At 48.0% G+C, this 23,898-nt stretch overlaps 1 protein-coding gene and 1 long non-coding RNA gene across 2 annotated transcripts in view; one reads left to right on the top strand and one right to left on the bottom strand.

Moving 5' to 3' along the window:
- MMP24 (matrix metallopeptidase 24) overlaps nt 1-23,898 on the bottom strand; it is a 32,691-nt gene that overhangs the window by 4,713 nt on the left and 4,080 nt on the right. The window contains exons 2-8 of the mRNA XM_040447241.1: nt 21,405-21,553; nt 17,363-17,479; nt 15,544-15,848; nt 6,693-6,854; nt 4,694-4,908; nt 2,053-2,191; nt 324-590 (exon numbers count right to left, since the gene is read on the bottom strand). Of these exons, the coding sequence (XP_040303175.1) occupies nt 324-590; nt 2,053-2,191; nt 4,694-4,908; nt 6,693-6,854; nt 15,544-15,848; nt 17,363-17,479; nt 21,405-21,553 (1,354 nt within the window). The remainder of the gene's footprint in view (nt 1-323; nt 591-2,052; nt 2,192-4,693; nt 4,909-6,692; nt 6,855-15,543; nt 15,849-17,362; nt 17,480-21,404; nt 21,554-23,898) is intronic.
- Nucleotides 35-23,073, top strand: LOC121012274 (uncharacterized). The gene is made up of 3 exons (XR_005782041.1): nt 35-159; nt 10,300-10,412; nt 20,568-23,073. It is a non-coding gene; the product is annotated as an uncharacterized LOC121012274 (long non-coding RNA).

The raw sequence follows: 23,898 nt of genomic DNA on the forward strand, positions 1-23,898 counted from the left end.
ATCCATCATTGCTTTTCAGATTTGATAACTCGAGGAAGCCCTAGAGTACATCTGAGGTCCACTATTTGAGAAATGCTGTCTGAAAGAGTGAAGTCAGTCTATGAAAACATCTCTCAAATGTGAGTCATCTCTGCAGATGAGAGCCTGGCTTGGTAGCTGGTAAGAGAATTAATTTACTGTGTGAACATGGGTAGATGTGAGGCAGTTGTCCTTACCATTAGACACCGTTTCTCAAACTTGGATACCCTGAGAGTATGCCCATGGGCCCTGTTGGGACCTACATAAAATCGGGCTACTCCCCACCCAGCCAGGCCCTTACGTACATCCTTCCTTGCTGATGAAGGCCCCCTGGGGAGCCTGTGGGATGCCCTTCCACACAGTGATGGGCTTGGGGTAGCCAGGGTCCGTGGCCCGCCGCTCCTCGCTGTAGCGCCAGTACCGTTCGCCTTTGAAAAAGTAGGTCTTGCCCACAGGTTCCCAGCGCAGAGCTGTGTCAATGCCTTCTCGGGGCAGACAGCTCCCCAGCTCCCCCAGGCTGTGGGGGTACCCAGGCTCCACCGTCACCTCCTTAAATACCCAGTACTTGTCACCTGTAGCCAAGAGAAACCCAGGATCAGCCTTTCCCAGTCACTCAATGCCAGAGGTTGTGGCTGGTGCCACTTGTCCATCTTTTGCTAGGACTGAAGTCATTCACAGAGCCACAGTGTCGGGGGAAACAGTGCAAGGCCTGATTGACAGCCTCTCTGGGAGACTGAGGCTCCTTGGCCCTGGCAGAGCATGGGGGCAAGAAGCCAGAAGCCAGTCACTGCAGATCTTGGGCAACCAGCCCCATGCTGCCCAGCTTCCATGCCGTACCCTCTGTTCGTTCATGTGAATTGCTCCTTAACTCTCTCTCAGGCATCCTCAGCCACTCCTGTGGCTTTGCATGCCTTAGTACTCCCCACCTTCCACCAGTGACACCCAACTCTGAGGGCTCACAGCCACTCCCACTGGACCTGAGCCCCAGACCCAGGAGCCCTGACCCAGTGTACACCAGCCTCTGGGCATTTCCAGGTCTGCTTTCTGGAATTCGTCACTACCTCCACAGTGTGCTCCCTCCCTCCTCACCTTTCTGCCCCCTGGTTCCCCAGCAAGAAACCTGGCATCACTTTTGACCCTCTCTTTCCTTCTCCCCTCCATGTTCAGCCTCTCAGGAAGCCTTTTGCATCTTTTAGCTGTCCATCTCTGGCCTCACTGGTCCTCCCTGGTGTGGGCCTTATTGACTCGCTCCCTCCCCTCCAGCAACCGACTCCGAAATGGCCTCCCCACCTCTGCTCTATTGGATTGCTGCCTGCCCTCTGGCTCTCTGCTGCTCACAAGCACCCAGTGGACACCAGTGTTTCTCTAATGGGTCAAGACTGCATTCTGGCCTGGCAACCAAGGCTCCTTAGGACTCTCCCTCACTCTCCCTTCTAGGCCACTGCTCACCGCTCTCCAAGGTGGGCCTCCATGGCTGTCCAGTGGGTCTTCTAAGCTTTTCCAACGTACATGCATATCCCCACACTACTCTATTACCCATGCTGTCCCTTCCTCTTGGACTGCCTTCCTCACTTCTCACTAATTATCTGTATCTTACCCTTCTGAGGCTGGGCCCATCTCAAGATAATTGAAGCGAAGCAACCCAGCCCTGGGTGGGCATGCCATACATGCTAGCTCCCCTGGCTCCTTCCCTGACCTCTCCAGCCAGTGTGACCTCCTCCCAACCAACTCTTACAGAACTGATGGGATGGCCTTCCATGGAGCACTGTACCTGGACGTGGGTGAGCCTTGTCGTCCCACCAACCTGGGAACATACAGACCCTCAACAATTACTTCATGACTTGATTCCCCTGGACTGTGCTTGGCCTGCCTGCAGGGATTAGTCCTGTCAGAAGTCAGTGTCTCTGTTAGGGCTAGAGGGGCTCTTGGAGGGCATCTGCTTCTCACCCCGCCTCTTCCAGTGTACAGATGGGGAAAGGGGGTCCCAGAAAGGGCAGGGAACTGTCACAGTTCTCTTAGCACAGGCTATATTACCTTTGAAGAAGACAAATCTTCCATCAGCCCTTTCATAGGCTGCATCTATGCGGGCAGGCAGGCCCTTCCAGAACTGCTCAATCTGCATGGGGTAGCCCTCTTGTACCCGGTTATTGCGCAGGCGCCAGAACCAGCGATCCTGGGGGGTAAGGGGAGGAGAAAGAAGCATGGCAGGCCCTGCCTTAACTTAGGATCTCAGCCTTGGGGCTCAAGCCCAAATTACCCAAAAGCTTCCCCTGGGCCCAGCCTTGCAACCCTCCGTGATGTCTGTCTATCACATCTAGCTTCCAATGCCCTGAGGAAGACAGGATGCCCATTAACTCTCTTCATATAAGCCTCCTGAAGGTTCTTGCTGTCCAAGGGGCTATGAGACAGACAGCAGACTGGCCTGGATGAGGTGGGGAGGAGCTGGAAGGGATGGTGCCGGGGGCCTGTAGTGGCCACATGAGGGCAGCAGAGAGTCACTGACATCAGTGGGCCACTCACAAGGCTGGCCACTGAACCTGAGCAGAATGCCCTCCTCACCCTCTGGCTCCATCCAGCAGGGCGAGAACCCTGGGAAGCAAGCTGTGGGAATCCCTCGAGACCTGGGTGTGAATTTACTTCACTTAGCACTGCATGACCGTGGGCACAGTACTGCAAGCACCTCACCTACAAATGGGGGTAATGTTGGGGATCAGAGGAGAGGTAATAGGTAAAGTACCTAGAACAGCACAGGGCACATGGTTGATGTTAAATAAATGGCAGCTCAGTAGGTCAAGAATCTGATGAAAGCCCTCTTCTTCAAACTAGTGTCTTGTGCCAGTACAGCCCTTGGCTGGTAGGCAATCTGTGCAAGGCCTGTAACCTACCAGGACCCTCAGTGTAAATGGGGATGATAAAAGGGGCACCTGGATGGCTCAGTCGTTTGAGCATCCGACTCTTGATTTGACTTAGGTCATGATCCCAGGGTCATGGAACCGAGTCCCACATGGGGCTCCATGCTGAGCACAGAGCCTGCTTGGGATTCTCACTCTCCCTCTGCCCCTTTCCCCTGCTCATGTGCTCTCTCTCTCTCTCTCTCTCTCTCTCTCTCTCTCTCTCAAATTAAAAAAATAAAATAAAATAAATGGAGATGATAAAACCCAGACTTGCCTAGGAACCGTTGAGTGGGGGGATCAGAATGAATGTGATTTGTAAAAGATGGTACAAAAACTAGAAACGTTTTTTTCAAGGTGTTTTACAAAGCACTTTCATGTTGTTTTTAAAACTTTAGTTTGACTTGCACAAGTCTATGAAGTAGATTTGATATATACAGAGTCTTTTTTTTTTTTTTTTTTTTTTTTAAATTGAAAAAAAAAGAAAGACCACGAACAGGGGAGGGACAGAGAGAGAGGGATACACAGAATCCGAAGCAGGCTCCAGGCTCTGTGCTATAAGCCTGATGCCGGGCTCGAACCCACGAGCCACAAGACCACGACCTGAGCCAAAGTTGGATGCTTAACTAACTGAGCCACCCGGGCGTCCCAAGATATACAGAATCTTAAATAAGGCCAGTGACTTTCCTAGAGCCACTCTGTGAGAGGCAGGATCAGTGCTGACCTGTGTCACCTGATTCTTGCTCAGTCCTCAAAGCTTGCTGGGAGAGCTCCCTGAGGGGAATGGAGCAGCCCCGCACAGCCACCCAGTGTGATGGAGACACCCTGACCAGACCCCTTTCCGTGGAGGGCTTGTTGCCCTGGCGGTCCGCAATGTGGTCAGCAGGCTGTTTTCAACTGCAGGCCTCTCTGGGGATGGCCTCAGCTTCAGCAAGCTCCCCCAAGGTCATGCCCCTTCTCATCCAATGACTGAATGAAGCAGGAGGTACAAAGTGCCAGCTATTTGGGGCCCTGTGTGGGATGACTCTGATGGGCCATGCTAGCTATAGGACTCCCTGTAGGGGTAGGCGACTCTGCAATGGTCCTAGTTGCTGCTTATATTCTCCTTCTGCCCAGTCTTACTTCCTTCCCTCCTACCCACAGATGTTGATCCCAAAGGTACTTTTTAATCAAAATCCTGCATTCTCAACACTGTCTCAGAGTCCACTTCCCTGGTAACCCAACCTGTAGCATACCAACCAAACGTGCTGCCACCCAGTCAGCCAGTGGCCAATGTGATAGGACCAGGACAAGTGACAAGATGTAGCCTGGCCAGCTTTCTATCAGGCATCCCTCAGTCCCAGCTTCTCAGCCCTGGCAGGATCTGGAGACAGACTCTGCCATCGCCATGTCAGCCCCTACTCCAAGCTGCTATGTTCATGGCCATGCACTCATTTAGTCTTCATACACCCTTCATTAAGGGAATGACCCCACCTTCAGATGGAGAAACTGAGGTCCAGAGAAGGGAGACGACTTGCTCAAAGTCGCTGACCAGCAGGTCTCCAGCACTTTCCCCCAGCATTAACCCCTGGGAAGGTATAAGATCACCAGTCTACCCACCTTCTCTTAGAAACAAGTCAATTCGCCCGGCAGCACCAGAAAGGGACCCCAAGTCCTGGCCACTGGGCCAACTCCTGTCCAGGCCCAAAGCGGGCCTAATCCCAGAGCAGCAGCCTTCTCCTGCTCCACAGAGGGGGAGCAAGTGGGAGAGGACCATCTGGGTGTCACCAGTTGACTGGCCCTACCTTAAACACAAACATCTCGCCTCGGAAGAGTGCCACTGTGTTGAAGTTGCCATCACAGATGTTGGGTTTGGCGCCCGGTGTGGACGGCCGGTCCCCGAGGGGCGGCCGAGGTGGCCTGGGCTGGCGCTCATGTTTCCTCTCACTTGGTGAGTGGATCCTGCGGACGGGGAGCGTGGGGAGGGGTCTGGTGGGCTCCAGGGGCTCAGCTGGGGGTCCTGCAGAGAGGGGCTGTATCTTAGACAGGGTCAGCCATTCCCTGCCTCCCGCTGTCATTGCTTCATCATCACCCTGGCAGCTGAGGTCTGTCACCCTCCAGCCTCCTGTTCCCTCTCCCACTTTTTACTTCCCAATCTTTGATAAAACAGATGAAAATAGTCATTAAATGGGAACTCTCATCTTTCCACCCCCGAATCTGATATCTTCTCTTCTTCTCTCCTGTTATAAGAGAGAACATGTCCTTTCTTGGGCTCAGTGTCCCATACCATCATTCTCTGCTCCCTCTACACATGCCAGCCTCACTTTCTCCCCTTCGTTCCTTATCCCACTCCAGGACAGCCTCTGCCCTGTCACCTACTGAAGCTGCTCTGTCAAGATCTCCAATGACCTTCATGTTGCCAAACCCCAGGGTTACTGACTCAAACTTTGATGTGCATATCAAGATCCAGGGATCTTAATAAAATGGGGATTATGACTCAGAGGGTCTGGGTGGGGGGTGGGGGGGGGCGGCTTGCAATTCTGCATTTCTTCAGGCTGTTAGGTGATGCCAGTGTTCCTGGTCTGAGGCCCACACTTTGAGTAGCAAGATCATAGGAGCACTTTTCCAGGCCCCTGTTCTGTCTTGGTTTTCCTTCTACTTTATGGGCTGTTCCTTCTCCACTTCCTTTGCTGGCAGCCTTTCCTCACCCACCCTACCCTAAAGGTTGGAGTGCTCCTGGGTGTTCTCTCTATTTTTGTCCCTATGTCAGTTTTCTCCCTTGCGTTGCATATTAGTGTCACTGGGAGAGCTTTTAAAACTCAAGATGCTCAGAAGACACCCAAGACCAAAGAGAAGCCAATCTCTGACAATGAGAGCATTTTTAAAATGGAAATTCCAAGGTAATTCCAATGATCCCCTAGTCACAGATCACTACCTTAAGTGATCTTGATTCCCTGTAGAGAGGGGAGTGGGGAGGTGCCCAGGTTCATGGCTTTAAAGACCCTCTATGTTGGAGCTGTCCAATAGGATGTTCTGTGATGACAGAAATGTTCTATATTAGCACTGTCCAATACAGTAGCCTCCAGCCATTTGTGGCTGCTGAGCACTTGAAATGCGTGACTAGTTGTTAGTGTGACAGAGGAACTGAAATTTTAATTTTATTTAATTCTAATTAATATAAATTCAAATTTCAATAGTCACATGTGGCCAGTGGCTATAGATTGGACACCTAGGATTCCAAATCAATATCCCAGCCCAGCTCTCTGAGCAACAGACTGGTAAATCCTATTGCCCCACAATTAGAAAAGCCAGAAATCTTGGTGTTGTCCTTGACCCTCACCCCCATGTTGGATCTATCAGCAAATCCTGTCCATTCTACTTTCAAAACATCTTGGTCCCTACCTCCCCTTTCCAGTCCTCCACTGCCTCACTTGTGGAGATCCCGCCCATCCTCCAGGGTTCTGGTTGGGGCCATCTGCTCTCTGAGGTCATCAAGGCCTCCAGAAGGGGCCCTCCTCCTGTGCTTCATAGCCCAGGGGCTGAGGCGGCCTGGGCTATGCTGACATACATTTGCTCAAGCAAACTGGTCTTCCCATCTCAACTGACTTGACCAAAACAAGACCTTTGCATTACCAGTGTGAACAGAGAACTGGGAGGGAGGCATGGTAGCAGGCCTTTTATATCTTATCAAAATATCAGCATAGCCTCTCCTTTTTTCTTGCTTAAGAAAACAACCCACTCAGGCAGCTAGTCACAGCCCAGCCCTTAAGAAGGAGCAGCAGCCCCCTCTCCCCTGCCACACACCGTAGATCTTCTGGATGCCCTGGAGATCATCCTGAGGCAGTTTGAAGTTGTGTGTCTCCATGTACTGGTAGAAGGGCGCCATGATGGCGCTGGGGTCGTTGGAGTGCTCCAGTCCTAGCGCATGGCCCAGCTCGTGCACAGCCACCAGGAAGAGGTCATTCCCTGTGGAGAGGGGAGTGGGAGGTGCCCAGGGCACCCTCTTAGGTATCAGTCAACCCATTGCTTCAGCCAACACTGAGCATAGGCTTTGTGCCAGACCCTGTGCTGGAGAAATCATACACAGTCCTGCCTTTCAGAACTCTTGGTATAGTGGGGGATTTGGAGAGAGAAACAAAATAAGTGAGATTAATGTTCCAGGTGCTTTAATAGAAGTCTGTAAGGGTGGAGTGAGGATTCTGAGAAGGGAGGAGTGATTTAAACTTGAAGGAAGATGTGCAGGGAAAGCTTCATAATGGTGAAGTTTACCTCAAGTCTTGAAAGATAAGAAGTTAGTCAGGAGAATGGATTCAGAGGGTAGGAGAGGGAGGGGTGGGGGTGGCATTCCTGACAGAGGGAACGCTAAAAACAAGATCCAGGGACAAGCAGGCTCATTCCACTTGGCTCTGGAACAAAGCAGGAGGGGAGGGCAGAGAGAGATGAGGTCAGCCAGGCTGGCAAGTGGGGTTCTGTGATGCCACGCAAAGGAATTTGGATTGGTTTCTTGGCCAGTGGGGGGTTTAGGGCAGGAATGGGGGTGGTGACATGATGAGTCACTCTGGCTGCTCAGCGCTGAGGAGGGCTGAGAGGGGAAAGAGACCAGAAGCAGGGCTTCCGTGCGCTTTTGGGAAGAAGGTAGAAGGGTCTGGGTGAGAGATGAAAAGGGCAAAGCCAGGGCAGGGAGTACGATGAGCAGAGGGGAGGTCTGGGGGTGGCAGCTGGTAGTCAGTGTCAGGAGGTCCAGGGGCAGGCAGGGCCCTGATCGTGAGGTGGCTCTCAGTCCAGCAAGACCTTAGTTCTGAAAGAACTGAACCTCAGCCAAGATCAAAGCAGGGACTCAAATGCGAGTGAAAACAACAAAGTCCAGGTGCCAAAAGTGGGACACGGGATCCCGAGCACGAAGCTGAGGCAGCAACATGGCACAGTGGTCATGAGCGTGGGCCCCTGAGCCAGATAGACCTCCTTCGTTTCCAGCTTTGTGAACTTGGCCAGAAGGTCTACCTTCTAATCTTCGATATCTTCATTTGTAAAACAGGGAGATCGTACCCCCTTCATAGGGTTATGTGAGGATTGGATGAGGTAATATGTGTGAAGGGTGTGGCACTGCACAGGAGCTGTTGTTACCAGACATCAGATGGAAGCTTGGTGCCTGGAACAAGCCCATCGACCAGAAAGGAAGCATAAGGCCAGTGGGGTTCCAGCTACCAGATTTTCTTAAGCCAACTCCTCTGAGCCTCTGGATTGGGCCTGGGACAGAGCAAGGCCTGACTTTGGGGGGATTAAGTAACCCCAGCTTTGGGAAAGAAACACAAGAGACAGGGAGTTGGGCAGGCTGTCATACTGATAGTCCTGACCTGTCTGTCCATTTGAAAACTCTTGCTTGCCTTGACCTTTGGCATTTGAGCTCTGCCTCTCATTGCCCTGCCCTAAGGCATGTTACAGTTCATTCCTGTCGGTTCCGAGTGCAGGGGAGGCTACCAGGGACCCAGGAGGTGGTCAGGAGTCCTAGTGCCTACTTTGCCTCTGGTGTCACTGGCAAAGTTGCCCAGCCCAGCCCAACTGAGGGACCCATGAGAATCAGATGGGACTGAGGATTTTCTCTGGCCATTTTGGCTATGGTCTCGGAAGAGAGAAGAGCCTTATGGGGCAGACCCCGACGCAAGCATGCCTGCCGCTCTGCTGACACCACCCGTGTCTTCAGCAAAATGGGGATGGGCAAGATCAGTGCAAGGTTGGCCAAGAGCCTGGGGCTGGCCTTCTGCTGGGGAAGGGCAAGCTGGCAGGAGGAGGCCAGGCCGCCCCCAGTTCCTTCCTCGGGTCCTGGTTCCTCTGGCACCGGGGAAGGGTGAGCTCATCTCTCAGCTCTATCCCAAACAAAGGCGGCTGCTAGAGCCAGCGGAAGGCAGCTCTGCTTCCTGGGGGCTGGTCCTGCCTAGCTCTGCCTCCTGGCCTATTCTTCCACCTTCACAAGCTGTTCGGGCCTCTCATCTGCTGACCAGGCTCTTCTTCAGGGGGCATCCACAGGGATCTCCACTGGGAACCAGGGAGCAGCGCTCTGAGTACTTGGCAAGACTCTAAACCTTTGTCCTCAGCCTGTGTCTGTTACTCTGTAGCCTCTGTGCCTGGGTCCCTGCAGAGAATAGGAGTAAGCCCTTGAAGGAAAAGGGACTGTGGGTTTATTCCAGGGACCAAAAAGCAGAAAAGAACTGGGGGAACTGGCATCCTGTTGCACAGAAGCCCAAGAGACCTGCTAAGTGGGGGCTGCTCTGGGGAGATGGAAGGACAGGCAAGGGCAGAAGAACTCCCTGGAGCTAGAGAGGGCAGAATGCTAGGAAGGCAGAAGGATGGAGAAGATCCCAGTGCTTAATAGGCAGTTGGCTGTTAGGGTCTTCACTCTCCAAGAGGGTGAGAAACAAGGAAGCGGAGTAGTCAGAAGTGCGGTCTGAGGGAGCCAGAAGGACATGAATCCCAGCTCTGCCATGTTGCAGCAGTGTGACATTTTAAATCTCTTCTTCTGTAAAATGCAGGGAATAACGGTACCTGCATTCTAAGAATGGGGGTGAAATTAGTGGGGCAAGGTAGGCAAAGTGCTCACATCTGCCTCCTGGCACAGAACTACAGATCACTATTAATTAGCAGGGTCACATTGAGGTATGTGAGGGGACCAGCATCCCCAATAGGGAGTGTTCCTGTGGGCTGGGAGCTCAAGTCCCAGCAGGGGTCTCCTAGCAGGTACCCAAAACTCTTACTCAACTATCTCTGCTTCATTTCCTTCCCGTGGAACCTCCATACTTGATCAGTCCCATCTCATCAAGCCCTCCAGCCCCCCAAAGGCTATAACATTTCCTTTTGCCTCCATTCTTTTGCCAGTGCTGTCCCCTCTACCCCAGAATAGCCTTACTCCTTCAAAGTTCAGCTCAGTGCCACATTTTCCAGATGTGGCATTTCCCCCACTGGCAGTGAGTGATTCCTCCTCTACCCTCCCAGCAGTTTATCTGAACCATCTTTATGGCACTGATCACTTTCCACCATACGTTACAGCCACCAGCACACTCTCTCTTCCGCTCCAGGGGTGTGAGCTCCTCGAGGGCAAGCTTTGTGCAGCCAGGATGGAACAGTGCCAAACATTCAGTATTTTTCCAGGTGTGGTTCTTGGACCACCTGCAGCATAACCACCTGGGGCGATTACTAAAAATTCAGAGTCCTGGGTACATACCTGGCTCTGCCACTTACTATGTGAGTTTTTATAACCACATGGAACTTTACATTCCTCATCTGTTAAAGGGATATTATGATCCCTGCCTGGTCTAGCTCCCAGGGTCGGGGGAGAGTCACAGAAGTGATTGCAGAAGAACTCTACTCTGTGAAGGGCTGGTCTCAATGACGCTTCCTGTCTTGTCACCTTTCTCAGGGCTGGGCTTCCTTCTCATCAGAGCTTAGTGAACTCAGACATCACTGTTGGACTCCTTGAAAAGAGATGAGGACAGAAGGTGCCTGGAAGCAGCCCCTGAAACCAGCTGGAAGGTATGGTGGGCCAGACTGCCCTTCACACAGACTCCAATGACGTGGAGAATCAGGATCACCCTTACACCCTTATAATGCAGTGGTTCTCTAGGAGAGCCTTTTAAACACATAGGTGGAGGGGCTTCTGATTCAGGAGTTTTGGGTTAGGACTTAGGCAACATTTTTTGTTTTTTAAATTAAGTTCCCTCAAGTGAATTTTATAGTGATTGGCTCAGGCTGACACACCTGAGCCAAGCACTCACCCTCAGCATCACTAACAGTGGGACAGCCTATATCATACGTGCTTTCTAACGTGATGCGGAAGGGAGGACCCAACCACTCCAGAAGCTCTTGCCAAAATGTGAATTTAGTCAGGTCTATAGGACTAATTACCAATATTCAGGATATATGAGGAAGGGAGACGTGTTAAAAGTGAATCTGAATTTCATCAAGCCAAATGAGTGTACTGTGGACAAGTGACAGTTTTTTCAACAAATATTGGTGGGGTTGGGGGTGGGGAAGCGAGCTGACTATTGTAAGTGAAAACAGCGTAAGAAACATGTCACCCATGCAGGATGTGTGGATATTGTCTGGATCCTGATGCAAGCAAACAGCTGGAAGGGACATTTTTGAGGCGATTTTGGGAAATGAATACAAACAGGAATTGGATTTTAAGAAATTATTGTTAATTTTGTTGGGTTTGATAATGTTTTTGTGGTTGTGTTAAAAATAATCTATTTGGGGTGCCTGGGTGACTCAGTTGGCTGAGTGTCTAACTCTTGATTTTGGCTTAGGTCATGATCCCAGGGTTGTGGGATCAATCCCTGTGTCAGGCTCCTCGCTGAACATGGAGCCTGCTTAAGATTCTCTCTCTCTCTCTCTCTCTCTCTCTCTCTCTCTTTCTGCCCCTCTCCCCTGCTTGTGCTCTCTGTCTCTCTAAAATATATAAAAATAATTTTTTGAAAGAAAATAATCTATGAGAAGATTTGAAGGAGTACATGCACCCTGATGTTTATAGCAGCACTATCAATAATAGCCAAACTATGGAAAGAGCCTAAGTATCCACCCACTGAAGAATGGATAAAGAAGATGTAGTGTGTATATGTGTGTGTGTGTGTGTGTGTGTATGTATATATATGTATGTATGTATGTGTATATATGTATGTATATACATATATATGTGTATGTATATGTATATATATGTGTGTATATGTATGTATATATGTATATATGTGTGTATGTGTGTGTGTATATATACATATATACACACACACACACACACACACACACACACACACATGCAGTGGAATATTACTCAGCCATCAAAGAGAATGAAAGCCTGCCATTTGCAACAATGTGGATGGAGCTAGAGTATATTATGCTAAGCGAAATAAGTCAGTAAGAGAAAGACAAATACCATGTTTTCACTCATAGGTATAATTTAGGAAACAAAACAGATGAACATATGGGAAGGGGAAGAGAGAGAGAGAGAAGCAAACCATAAGAGACTCTTAATGATAGAGAACAGACTAAGGGTTAATGGAGGGAGAGGGGCTAGATAGGTGATGGGCATTATGGAGGGCACTTGTTGTGATGAGCACTGGGTGTTGTGTGTAAGTGATGAATCACTAAATTCTACTTCTGAAACCAATATTACACTGTATGTTAACTAACTAGAATTTAGATAAAAATTTGGAAGAAAAAAAATAATCTGTTAGGGCTATGTCCTAAAGTATTTACAGATGAAATGATATTGTGCCAAGGATTTTCTTTAAAATACATCAGCCAAAAAATACAAGTGGCAGGGGGAGAGTAGATGAAATAGCAGTGACATCATGTTGGTAATTGCTGAAGCAAGGGGATGGGTGCCTGGGGGTTCATATTATCATTTTCTCTTCTTTTGTGAGTTTGAAGTTTTCCATAATGGAAATTTAGAAGAGAGAAGAGAGCCAATAAACACAAAGTTCCCAGGAGGCTCCATCCACTCCCTCAGTGAATTTATGTGAAAATTAAACGAGATAATATACAGGTGCTCCATAAATCTTGGTTCCTTTCATCTCCTTCCAGAAACCATCCTAGGGCAACCTGCTGCATCAGGGGTCTATTGCCATAGTTAGGAACTATATCTGAACAGTTCATGCTCAGTTTTCCAGAGCATAGAAAAGTCCCAACTCTTGTCCAAAGAAGACATTGGCCGTCTTGGACTCTCTATCAGAATTGGCAGATGTTCATTGGGATGGGATAGGACTGGGAGGATGCTGGGATTGTGCCTATCCACAGGTCCCAGCTCCTTCCCACATGCACTCCCAGAAGTTCTTGGGACTTTGAGACTGGGCCCAAGGTCTCCAACAGCAAGGAGTGCTTTCGGGCAGAACAAACCTCAGAGCTGGTAAGGGGAGGGCCGGGTTGTTAAGAGTATCTTCCCAGTGCCTCCTCTGGCCAAGATTCCTTTAAGAATTCATTTGTCTCTATCAGGGCTATAAGTAAAATCTTGCCAGCTAACAGTCCCTGCCTGGCATGTAACAGGGCTCAAAAATGTTAGTTTCTTTTCCTCACACTTTATCAGTTAGCACAGCCAGCCATTCGTTGACACCGATTCAAGAATAAGCAAGGGAGAAAGAAGAGGTGTTCAGAAAGCCAGGAAACACATTCAGGACATAAGGAAAGGGATACCAGGGCAGAGGAAATGGAGCTGGATAGGAAAGAGGACCAACATTTGAAGAGGGCAAGGGACAAAGAGAAATGCGACAGTTTCATATCTTTGCAGAGGCTGAGCCTTGGCCAAAACACTTCCTGAACCATCCTTTCACAGATGAGCCAAGGGTTGCCGATCCTTGATTCATGCATGCAATGATATGAAATGTTCTCAAGGAGGCTGTCCTCATCCAAAGACACCAGACTCAGCCTCTGAGGAGACAGGCCTATACGAGTGTGCTCTCAGCCTGAAGCATAGCCTAAGTAAAAGAATGCCCTGTGTTTCCCAAACTTGCCTACGCTTAAGAATCAGAGTGTCCAGGGGTAGGCTTGGGAATCTATATATATGACAAGAAACTTTGGTGATTCTTATGATCAGGCAAGTTAAGGAAACTCTGAGGATAAAGACAGTGTTTCTCAAGGGGGATGGAACACGTATATCAGAAGTGCCTGGAGAATTTATTACACCAAGTGCAGATTCCCAGGCCTGACCCCAGAATCAGAGAATCAGAATAGCAAGAGGTTAAGGGCCTAGAACCTGGCCCCTAACCTGGAATGTGCTTTTTTAAACATATATTTTTTTTAATTTTTAAAAATGTTTATTCATTTTTGAGAGAGAGAGAGAGAGAGCAGGGGAGGAGCAGAGAGAGAGAGGGACACAGAATCTGAAGCAGGCTCCAGGCTCTGAGCTCTCAGCACAGAGCCTGATGTGGAGCTTGAACTCACAAACCGTGAGATCATGACCTGAGCAGAAGTCGGACACTTAACCAACTGAGCCACCCAGGAGCCCCTAAAAAGATTTCTGGGTGATTCTGGTGTGTCCTGCAATTTGGGAACCATGAAAGTTTAGCTTGGTAGCTGAGAGTATGTGCTTCAGGGGTGTCTGGCTAGTTCAGTCAGTAGAGCATGCAACTCTTGATCTCAGGATTGGGAGTCTGAGCCCCACGTTGGGTGCATAGGTTACTCAAAAAAAAAAAAAAAAAAAAAAAAAAGAGTATGTGTTCCGCAGTCATAATACCCAGGTTCAAAGCCTTACTTTCACCAACTATGGGACTGTAGATAGACTACTTAATGTTTCTACATACCTCAGTTTACCTATCTATAAAATGGAGGTCATAATAATAAATACATACTACATACTATGTGGAAAGCACTTGACATGGATCTTAGAATATCAACATGCTAATCATTATCTGTTCTCCCTAAAAGCCAGAATCCTCTATCCCTTTCTCCTCTGCACTCATCTCCGCATTTTCTTGCTATTTTTGCTACAAGCTTCAGTATAGTCTGCTTTGTGACAGGGTTACTTATATACACACTGTCCACCCCCCCCCCCCCCCACTTAGCTGTGGACTACTAGAGGGCAGAGAGCATGTCTTTTTTAAAATGTTTGGAGCCACCCCCCCCACCCCCCAACCCCCCAGGTCACCAGGCTGTGTATCATGTTACACTAGGGTTGGAAGGGAGCTTAGAGATCACCTAGTCCAGTCCCTCATTTTTATCTATCTATCTAGCTAGCTATTTATAAAGAGAGATGTTATTTTTTTTAATGTTTATTAATTTTTAGGGGGAGAGAAATAGAGAGCCAGTGGAGGAAGGGGCAGAGAGAGAGGGAGACAGAGAATCCCAAGCAGTTTCGGCTCAGTGAGTGCAGAGCCCAGTGTGGGGCTTGAACCCACGAACCGCGAGATCATGACCTGAGCCAAAATCAAGAGTTGGATGCTTAACCGACTGAGCCACCCAGGCACCCTCAGTCCCTCATTTTTTATATGAGGAGATTGAGGGTGAATCATTTGCCCGGAGTCACACAGCCAGGTTGTTGAGCAGTGGTTTGAGCCCTAACTACCCACTTCCAGCTTTGCCATTCCAGCCCGAAGCCTTTCATCTTAAAAATGGACATAATGAGGGGCATCTGGGTGGCTCAGTTGGTTGAGCGTCTGACTTTGGCTCAGGTCATGATCTCACGGTTTGTGGGTTCAAGCCCTGCATTGGGCTCTCTGCTATCAGTACTGACCCTGCTTCAGATTCTCTGTCCCCCTCTTCCTGTCCCTCCCCCACTTGTACTCTCTCTCTCAAAAATAAATAAACATTAAAAAAATTTTTTTAATGTAAAAATGGGCATAATGATGTATACTTGCCTGCTTACTAAGCAAGTACTTTAGGAGTAAACACTGATGGAGAATGCTTTTGCAACCTGAAGAGTATTGTTACTATTACTGTACAATACTGACTCTGGTTCCATATAATAACTCATTGAGTCACAGTGGTGAGGAGCAAGTTAACCAAGGATGTTAGAGTAACTATGGGGCCTGTTGATCAGTTCCCACCCTCCTAGGTTCTTAGTTCTTGGACATGAAGTTACAGGGCAGGAAGCTTATCTATGGCATCCCAAGTTCTTCCTCAGGACTTCTTTCCCTGAAAATCCAGGACTGCCCCCCTGTCCCCCTCATGGCCTTACCATCATGGTTGGCATTTCCTAGTGTCCACGGCTCATCTGAATCAAAGTGAGTGTCTCCTCCAATCCCTGGGCCAGGAAAGTAGGCATGGGCCAGGAATCCCCCTTCTCCATCAAATGGGGAGCTGTCGCCATGGAAACCAGAAGCAAAGAAGATCATGATGTCTGCCTCCTTCCGGTCACTTTTGATCTCATGATATGGCACCTCTTCAAAGGTCAGCGGGGTCACCTTCTGCCACACATCAAAAGCCTGGCGAATTGCTTTCCGTGTGTCTAGCTCCCCCACCTTTGGGGTGTAGTTGTGAATGCTGGTAAGAGAAGAAAGGATCATTAGGGAGGAACAGTCAGAGTCAGAGGCTTGCAGAGCTAAAAGGGACAGCAGAGACCACAGGGACCAGTAATCTTCACATTTTGAACCCTAGAATTCTGCTGAGGTATCCCAAGGGTTGAAGAAGAGGCTAGGTGGGCAAGGCTCTGGGTCCCCACCCCTGCCTCAATCAGAGCAGCTTTGCTGTGATCAATGTTTTGTATCTGCACTCTCACAAAGTTTGTGTTGAAAACAGAATTCCACTTGAGCGTGCAGAAAAAAAAAATTAAGTTCGTGGATAGCATTTTCTAAGTTTTAAGTTTTTCTCCCAATACACAAAGCATATGTATAGAACATTTAAAAAGGTATAGAAATACTGAAGCAGTGGAGGGTTTAAGTGAAACATCCCTTTTAAAAATGTTTGGCACCAACTACTTGTCTACTGCTTGTCTACCTAGGAAATTGGTATAGAGTGGTATCTGATTTCGTCAGTTATAGATTTAGCTATTGAAGGTTACAGCAGCCATATTGAATGGTTCTCCATAGCAGAACATCATTACTCCTGGGTGCTCTGCCTCCTGAACACCTGGGCAAGGATTATTCACCCATTCTATAGGTAAGAAAACTGAGGCCAGAGAGGTTGAGGAATAGAAGTTAAGGTTAGAAGCCAGTTCTTTCTCTTGATTCATTTTACCACTTCAGGAGACCTTAAGATCTATCCAGTTTCTAACCCAGATTCTTCTTGGGTTTCCTTCTTTTGTCAGAATTCTAGAAAAAGCCTGTTCTGGTTTCTATAGCTCATCAGCAGGAGAGCCCTTCATTCTTCAGCTTTCAGGATCTCTGTCTTAGATCCTACCCCGGAACCCAAGGCATCCACTGAGATGGAATCAGAGCCTTGAGAGGTGCCAGCCAGAGCCCAGCTGAGCCTGCCCTATGCCTGGCCTTTCCTGCAGCCCTACTCTGAATTCTGCTGTCTGAGTCTGCTGTGATGGGCTCCGCCATCCCTGTCCTTGGTCACTGGTCTGACTTGGAGGCTGATCCTCTTCAGCCCTTGGTTTCCCCAGACACTTCAGGAGTGAGTCTGCTAACAACTGGAGCTCTGCTGGGAAGTTTGGGTGAAGTCTGTCAGGCTAAGTGGAGAAGGGATCCAGATAAAAGGAAGTGGGGTTTGGCAAGCAGTGATAGGGAGAGTGAGTTCAGCCATGGCTCTTTATCACAGCTGAGAGTTGCTGAACAATCCCTATCCCACTTTCTCAAACTGTAGGACTCTAAACAGGACACAGCTAATGAGCCCCCAAAGGACCAAATAAACCTGAAGTTCGAGATACGGCATCCTCTGGAAGCCACAAGGGGGACAAAGTGATAGCCTTTCAGCACCTGGTCCTGATGCCCGCATACTTGGCTCTCACCCTGATCACAGACCCACCTACAGCGTGAGCCTCTGAAACTCAGGCCAGGACAAAACTGAGTGTGGGTGGAGCCAAAGCCACGGAAGAGGAGAGGTAGTCAAAGCACCTGTAGGTGATGTGTTTTTGTCTCCACTTCTGTCCAGTCAGGGCATAGCGCTTGTTCCTCCGCCTACGGCTTAAGTGGGGGTGATCAGGGACACCACAGCGGGGTTTCTTCATCCACCTGGGCAGAGAGAGGAGACACACACACACACACACACACACACACACACACACACGTGTTGTGGTCACTGGACACTCTAGGAAGGCATTGCAGTCTAAATAGCAGTGTGCATCCTGATGCTAGACTCTGGGGCCCTGGCTCTGAGGGGTTCCCCCACAGGAACACAATAGACTGATTACTTAATTCATTCATTTACAATTGATTATGCCGACACAGGGCTGAATTAGAGCCTGGGAGTCAGAGACACAGGCTTGATGGTTCTAGCTCCACCACTAATTGTAGGAGCCCAAGCAAACGATCATTGTGAACTTCAGTTTCCTCCTCTGCCACACGAGAATCACAGCTCTCACTGTTCTTAGGTTATAGAAAGCCTCAAAGGAGGGGGTATATGTGGAAATACTCTGTAAATGGAATTAGATCACATCACTCCCTGGTTTAAAACCCTTCAATGATTTCCCCCAAACACCTAGAATAAGATCCAAACTCCTCACATTGGTCCACAGGGACGCACACAATCAAGCTCCTGTCTACACGTCAGACAACATCTTCACCCTCCTTCCCCCCTCATAGACTCTGCTCCAGCCACAATGGCCTTCTTGCTGTGTCTTGCACATGCTAAGATTATTCCCACTTCAGGGCCTTTGTTCCCTCTGCTTTGCGATGCTCTTCTTCTTCTTCACATGGTTTGCTTTTCATTAAGGTCTCTGCTCAAACGTTCCCCTTTAGAGAGGACTTCCCTGCCCACCCTATCTGAAATAGCTTCCTCCTCCCATCCTGCCGCTATCTGCTTATCCTGCTTCATTTTTCTTCATAGCATTAGTCATTGCCTGAAATGATATAATATATTCACTTTTTTGTTTAGTCTTTGTCTCTCTTAGCAGATTCTAAGTTCCATGAGGATAGGAACCTTGCCTGTACAGTGGCTGACACAAAAGATGTTCAATAATGATTTGTTGAATGAATGAATGAATGAATGAATCAATCAATCAATCAGAACTACCCAAAAGTAGAATGGCATAGCTTGTAAGACAGCAAATTCCTTTTTGCTATAGATGTTCAAAATGTGTAGGATTGTAGGACTGTAAGACTTAGAATTCTCTGCAGCATTTAGAGTGCTGTATTGTGATTTTAAATCTATTAGTCCATTATCTTTAATAAATGGCAAATTCTCTGAGGACTGGAATGTTATTATATTCATCATTGCGTCCCCAGAAGCTAGTCCAGTGCCTGGAACTAAGTAAATCCTGATAACTGTTTGTTGTCAGGTTAAGTTACATTTCGGGATTAGTGAGTCTGGGACATCGTTAAAAAAAAAAAAAAAAAAAAAAGGCTAGGGTAGGATATTTTATTTAAAAAAAATTTTTTTTTCAACATTTATTTATTTTTGGGACAGAGAGAGACAGAGCATGAACGGGGGAGGGGCAGAGAGAGAGGGAGACACAGAATCGGAAACAGGCTCCAGGCTCTGAGCCATCAGCCCAGAGCCCGACGCGGGGCTTGAACTCATGGACCGCGAGATCGTGACCTGGCTGAAGTCGGACGCTTAACCGACTGCGCCACCCAGGCGCCCCAGAAATGTTTTGATTCTTGAAACAACTCTGTGAGGTAGCCAGAAACTATTTATCCTCAATTTTGCAGATGAGGGAAAAGACACACAGATAAATCAAGTAACTTGCAAAATACAGCTTTGAGGCAGGACTGGAACTTAGTTGAATGAATAAATGAACTAGTAATGAATGCAATTTAACAAACAAAAGCAAACAAACAAAAGCCTGTGCTTAGCACAGGTTTGGGTTACAGGATATGTTGAATGAAGGAATGAATGAGTGGTGAACAATGTGTAACATTTCCCAAGGTAGGCACTCAAAAATTAGTACTTTAAAACGCTAATCTCGCTTTCTTTCACTGACAGTCCTTGGGAAGAATGGGGAGCTACCTCTGCTACAGCAAGGCTGAGCTAGACCTGGAAGGGCCCCCAGGGAGGAAAGAGGCCCAGAGAAAGGCAGTGACTGCCCAAGGTCACAGAGCTGGAAGGGAAACTAAGGTCTCTAAACTCTACCCCGAAACAGCCTCCCCACTCAGGTCTGGGATTAAGCATGAGTGCATTCTCCCTTCTCGTGCCTCCCAAACAGCGTTCCCCCCGTCTTCCTACAAAAAAGTGGGGGCAGAAATGCAAGTGGGAAATGCCATCCTCCTCCCTCAGATCATTCCGTCCACCTGCCGCTCTCTGAACCCTGTCCAACAGGCCTGGGGCTTTCTGGAACAGAGTAAAACCCAAGGCCAGGTGGTGCCTCAGCAGAGACATCAGTGCTCCTGCCCCAGGACGCACTGCCATGAAGCCTGCACAAAGCCCTCAAAATAACCTCCACTTTGAAAGGCGGCCGGGCTGTCTTCAACCAACTCACTCATGAGGCCACACGAGGCCACAGGGCCAAGGCTTCCACTGTCCTCACGATACCATAGCAGCGGTCAAACATATTGTCTCAGAAGTTCACAATCTTGCAGTCAGAGAATCCGAGGAATAGAAAATGTTCCTACAGAATTATAGGATCGTAAAACCCCAGACTCACCAAATGTTAACAGCTTAGAATAATGGGATCTGGAATCTGAGAGTCGTAATCCAACACCCCCTTTGTAACTGAACAAGCTGGGACCCAGAGAGATGAATCTCTCAAGGAGTGAGTGACTCACCCTCCGGGGGCTGGGGGAGGATCGATCCTGGATCCACAATCAGCTGGATTCTCTGTTCCCCACCCACCACCTCCCCACACCCCCTCATAGGGCCCTGCTCCCTGCTTCCACCTCTGCTCAGGACCCCACCGCTCACCGCCTCCTTGGGAAGCTCCCCTGGGCTCTCTGCCATGCCCTCACTGCAGCAATGGGCAATGACTTTCCTTCAGCTGCTTTAATGACTTTTATGGCTATTTCCTAAACAAATGTGAGGATACTTAAGTCTCTCTGATCTTCAAACAAACAAAAATTCACCCACCTCCAGCTACCTTCTGTTTGTCCTTCACTGATAGGCTTCTAGAAAGTCTTGCCTACACTTGCCATCTCTACTCATCATCTCCCCTTCCGCCCCCTGCAGTCTGACCCTGCAAGGGCTTCCTGGCTGCTAAACTCGGCTGACACTTTTGGATCTCCTAAGTGATCACTCTGCAGCAGCCGGCCGCTCACCATCCCCGCTTCTCTACCGTGACACATAGCCCCTGGCTTCCTCACTGCTCTGGCCGCTCCTCTTCAGCTTGCATCATGAGGATTCCATTCTCGGCACCCGTCCCTTCCTCTTCTTCGTGCTCCCCCCTGAGTAAATGTGACCGTCCCCATGGTCTGGCTCATTTTGTTATTACTTCCTAAGTATCTCCCTGAAAACAAGTGTTTCCTCCTGAGTTCCAGACTGGTGCAGCTAGATGATTGTACTTTTCACGATGCGGTGAGCCTCTGGAGGGGAGAGATCGTAGGATCCTGTCCAGTGCCTGGCACACGTAGGCATTTAGCAAGTATTTGATAAATGAAAAAAGTGGAACAAGAGCTACCATCTCATGATCATTCAAGAGCTCTTTGTATCAGGTGAGATGTGTACATCTCAGGGAATGCCAGAGGGGTGATTCATAAAGCCAAAAGTTATTAGAGTCAGAGGAGGTTTAAGACCATCTCCAACCAAACCTCTTATTGTGCTCAAAAGGAAACTGAGGTCCAGCAGGGATAAGACACTTGTTCAAGATCACACAGCAAATTTCGGACAGAGTACCTCCCCAGCTCACATAGGAAGGGGCACCTTGGGGTATTCCCTCCCAGGATGATCCTGCAGGAGTGAAAGATAGGAAGGTAGGATGGGCATGGTACATACGTGGGGCCACGACAAATGTGAACTCAAATGTATGTCTGGAAAGTTCGAAGGCATAATGCCCTACGCGAATCTTACTCGATTGTTGTCTGATCCAACACACCGGTGACTGGGATCCCATAAAACTGCTGCATAGTGGAGACTGCTGACTGTAAGACCTTCCCTGAGTGCAGCGCGGGTGCCCGTGAGTCATAGGGAAGCAGATAGCCATATGACTTTAACCAGTTCTGAAAGACACATGAAAGAGAAGGATGCATTATGCTGGAGAAGGCTCTGTTCCACCTAGGTGGAGATTTGCCCTTGAAACTAGGGATCATTTTACCGAAGGGACCTGTGGACTCATGCTCCGATTGCTTCCCCCTTCATTCCTTCCTGCACACACTGGCAAATAATCTCCAGAAAACCCAGCTCTTGTTGGCTTTCTCCCTTGCTATAAAGCTTTCATTGGATCTCTACTGGCTACAGAATAAAGATCAAATTTGCATTCAAGGCTTTCCAGGACCCTGCCTCTTTACTCATTTATACAGTGGCTTCCACTGATATGTGACTAGACATGCAAGAACACAAGAATGGTTCCTTCTCTGAAGCAGAGTGACCTGGTAAAATGGGCCACCCAGAAACCATCGTGTCTAAAGTCAGAGCCTGCTGAGGAATCATGCTGTAGAATATTTACTGGCATGAGATTATATACAGTCTATTGCTAACTCCTCCAAAAGAGCAAGCCATTATAAGTATATATAAATAATGCATTACTTAATTTAAATATAAGTACATAAATGTATGCATAGAAAAAAGCATAGAAGGGCACACATGGAAATAAAAAAAAATAATAGTATGGTTATGTAAAAGAATTTCTTGTTTTTAGAAAATACACACTGAGGTGTTTTGGCTTATATAATGGTGCACAATGCCTGCAACTTTTTCTTAAACATATTCAGAAAAGAGAGAGAGAGATGGAGAGGGAGAGGAGAGAGGTGAGAGAGAAGAAACAAATGTAGTAAAATGTTAGGAACTGGGGAATACAGGTGAGGAGTGTTCAGGAATTCTTTGTCCCATTCTTGAAAACTTTTCTGAAAGTCTGAAGTGATGTCAAAATATTTTTTTAATAAAAAAATAATTAACCATGAATAGCCTTTGTTATAGTATCATGGGGGAGAATTTCTGTTTTCTAAGTTTTACGCATGGAGTCATTTAAAAAAGGGAGGAAAATTTTCAAAGGGCAAGAGCATCTGAAAGTAGTTTGGATGAAAAAGCTCACACAGACAATGGCTCTGAAGGACAGCAAAGCAGAGATGATTATTCCCACTGACAAGCATGAGGGAAGCCTGAAGAAACCAGAGCATGAGGAAATATATGTGGCATCAATTGGAAAATGAAGAAAACCTCCATGGGTCTACTGAACCCACAAGCTTTTACAGAAACACTCCTACATGCTGGTCTCTGAGCCAGATAGAAGCTGTGGCCCATCCTCAGAGGATTATCCTGAACACCAAGTGATTTAATGAAGGAGAAAGAACTTAGTAAGCGATATTATTCCCTTTGTAATTTTTGCTTGTTTCTATATGAACAAGTCTTATTGTGGATGTGTCTGTTATTACAAGTCAAAGCAAACCATTTTGGGAAGGAAGTAGACCAGAAACTATAAATAAGTTATTATTTATTTCATCTAAGGTGACTAACATCTTTACTGCCTTGTGATAAAATGCATTTGACTGATTAAAAATAAAACACAACACTAAAGCCTTAACATCTACAATAGCGCGACAACTTAACGTCTTTCATATTGAAATCTAGAACATGTTTTTTGCTCCAAATTATGGCAAAGGATATCAGTACTTCTTGCACTTTTCCAAACACTGAATCTCTTTTATGCTTTTGTGCATTTTTCCCCTGTCCCTGGGATACTCCTCAGGCAAAAATCTTTTCATTGTTTTAAGGTTCAGCTTATAAGTGACCACTTCCAGAAGGCTTCCATCACTCTCCAAACTAAGCTATTTTCTTCCTCTTTTGTGCTCCCTAAGTCCCCTCTTATAGATAGTATAGATCTTACAATGTTGGGCTCTAATCATGACTTCACGTGCCAGACTCTGAGTGCCTCAAAGGAAGGGTCTGTGTTCTACCCATCTCTCTATATCCAGTGCCCAGAAGTGTGTGACACACAGTAGCTGCTCATTATGTCTGTTCAATAAACACTGCTGGGCACTTCCTACACCCTAGGCACCTTGCAAGGCTCTGGGGATATAAAGATGCATTAGTTGCTCACAGACCAGCAAGTAAATCCACCATGAAAACGTAGCTCTAAAAGTCAGGTATGTACAGGGCTTTATGGGAGAACAAAGGGGAGGTGCCTTCTCCACATGGGGTGGGGACAGGGAGAGAGGGGAACTCAGGGAAGGCTTCCGGGTGGAGAGGGATCTGAGAAGTGTTGAAGGATAAAGCATGTGCAATGGCAGGAGATGTCAGGAGCACGGCACATCCTGATTTGTGTTTCAAATGATGGGAATTGGGGGGAGGGGAGCGTGGTGATGAGAGGGCTGGAAAGTAGAGACATGGAGGGAGGCGGTATGCAATG

Source organism: Herpailurus yagouaroundi, unplaced genomic scaffold, assembly GCF_014898765.1.
Source record: "Herpailurus yagouaroundi ecotype Mexico unplaced genomic scaffold, PumYag 196, whole genome shotgun sequence".
Lineage (NCBI taxonomy): Eukaryota > Metazoa > Chordata > Mammalia > Carnivora > Felidae > Herpailurus > Herpailurus yagouaroundi.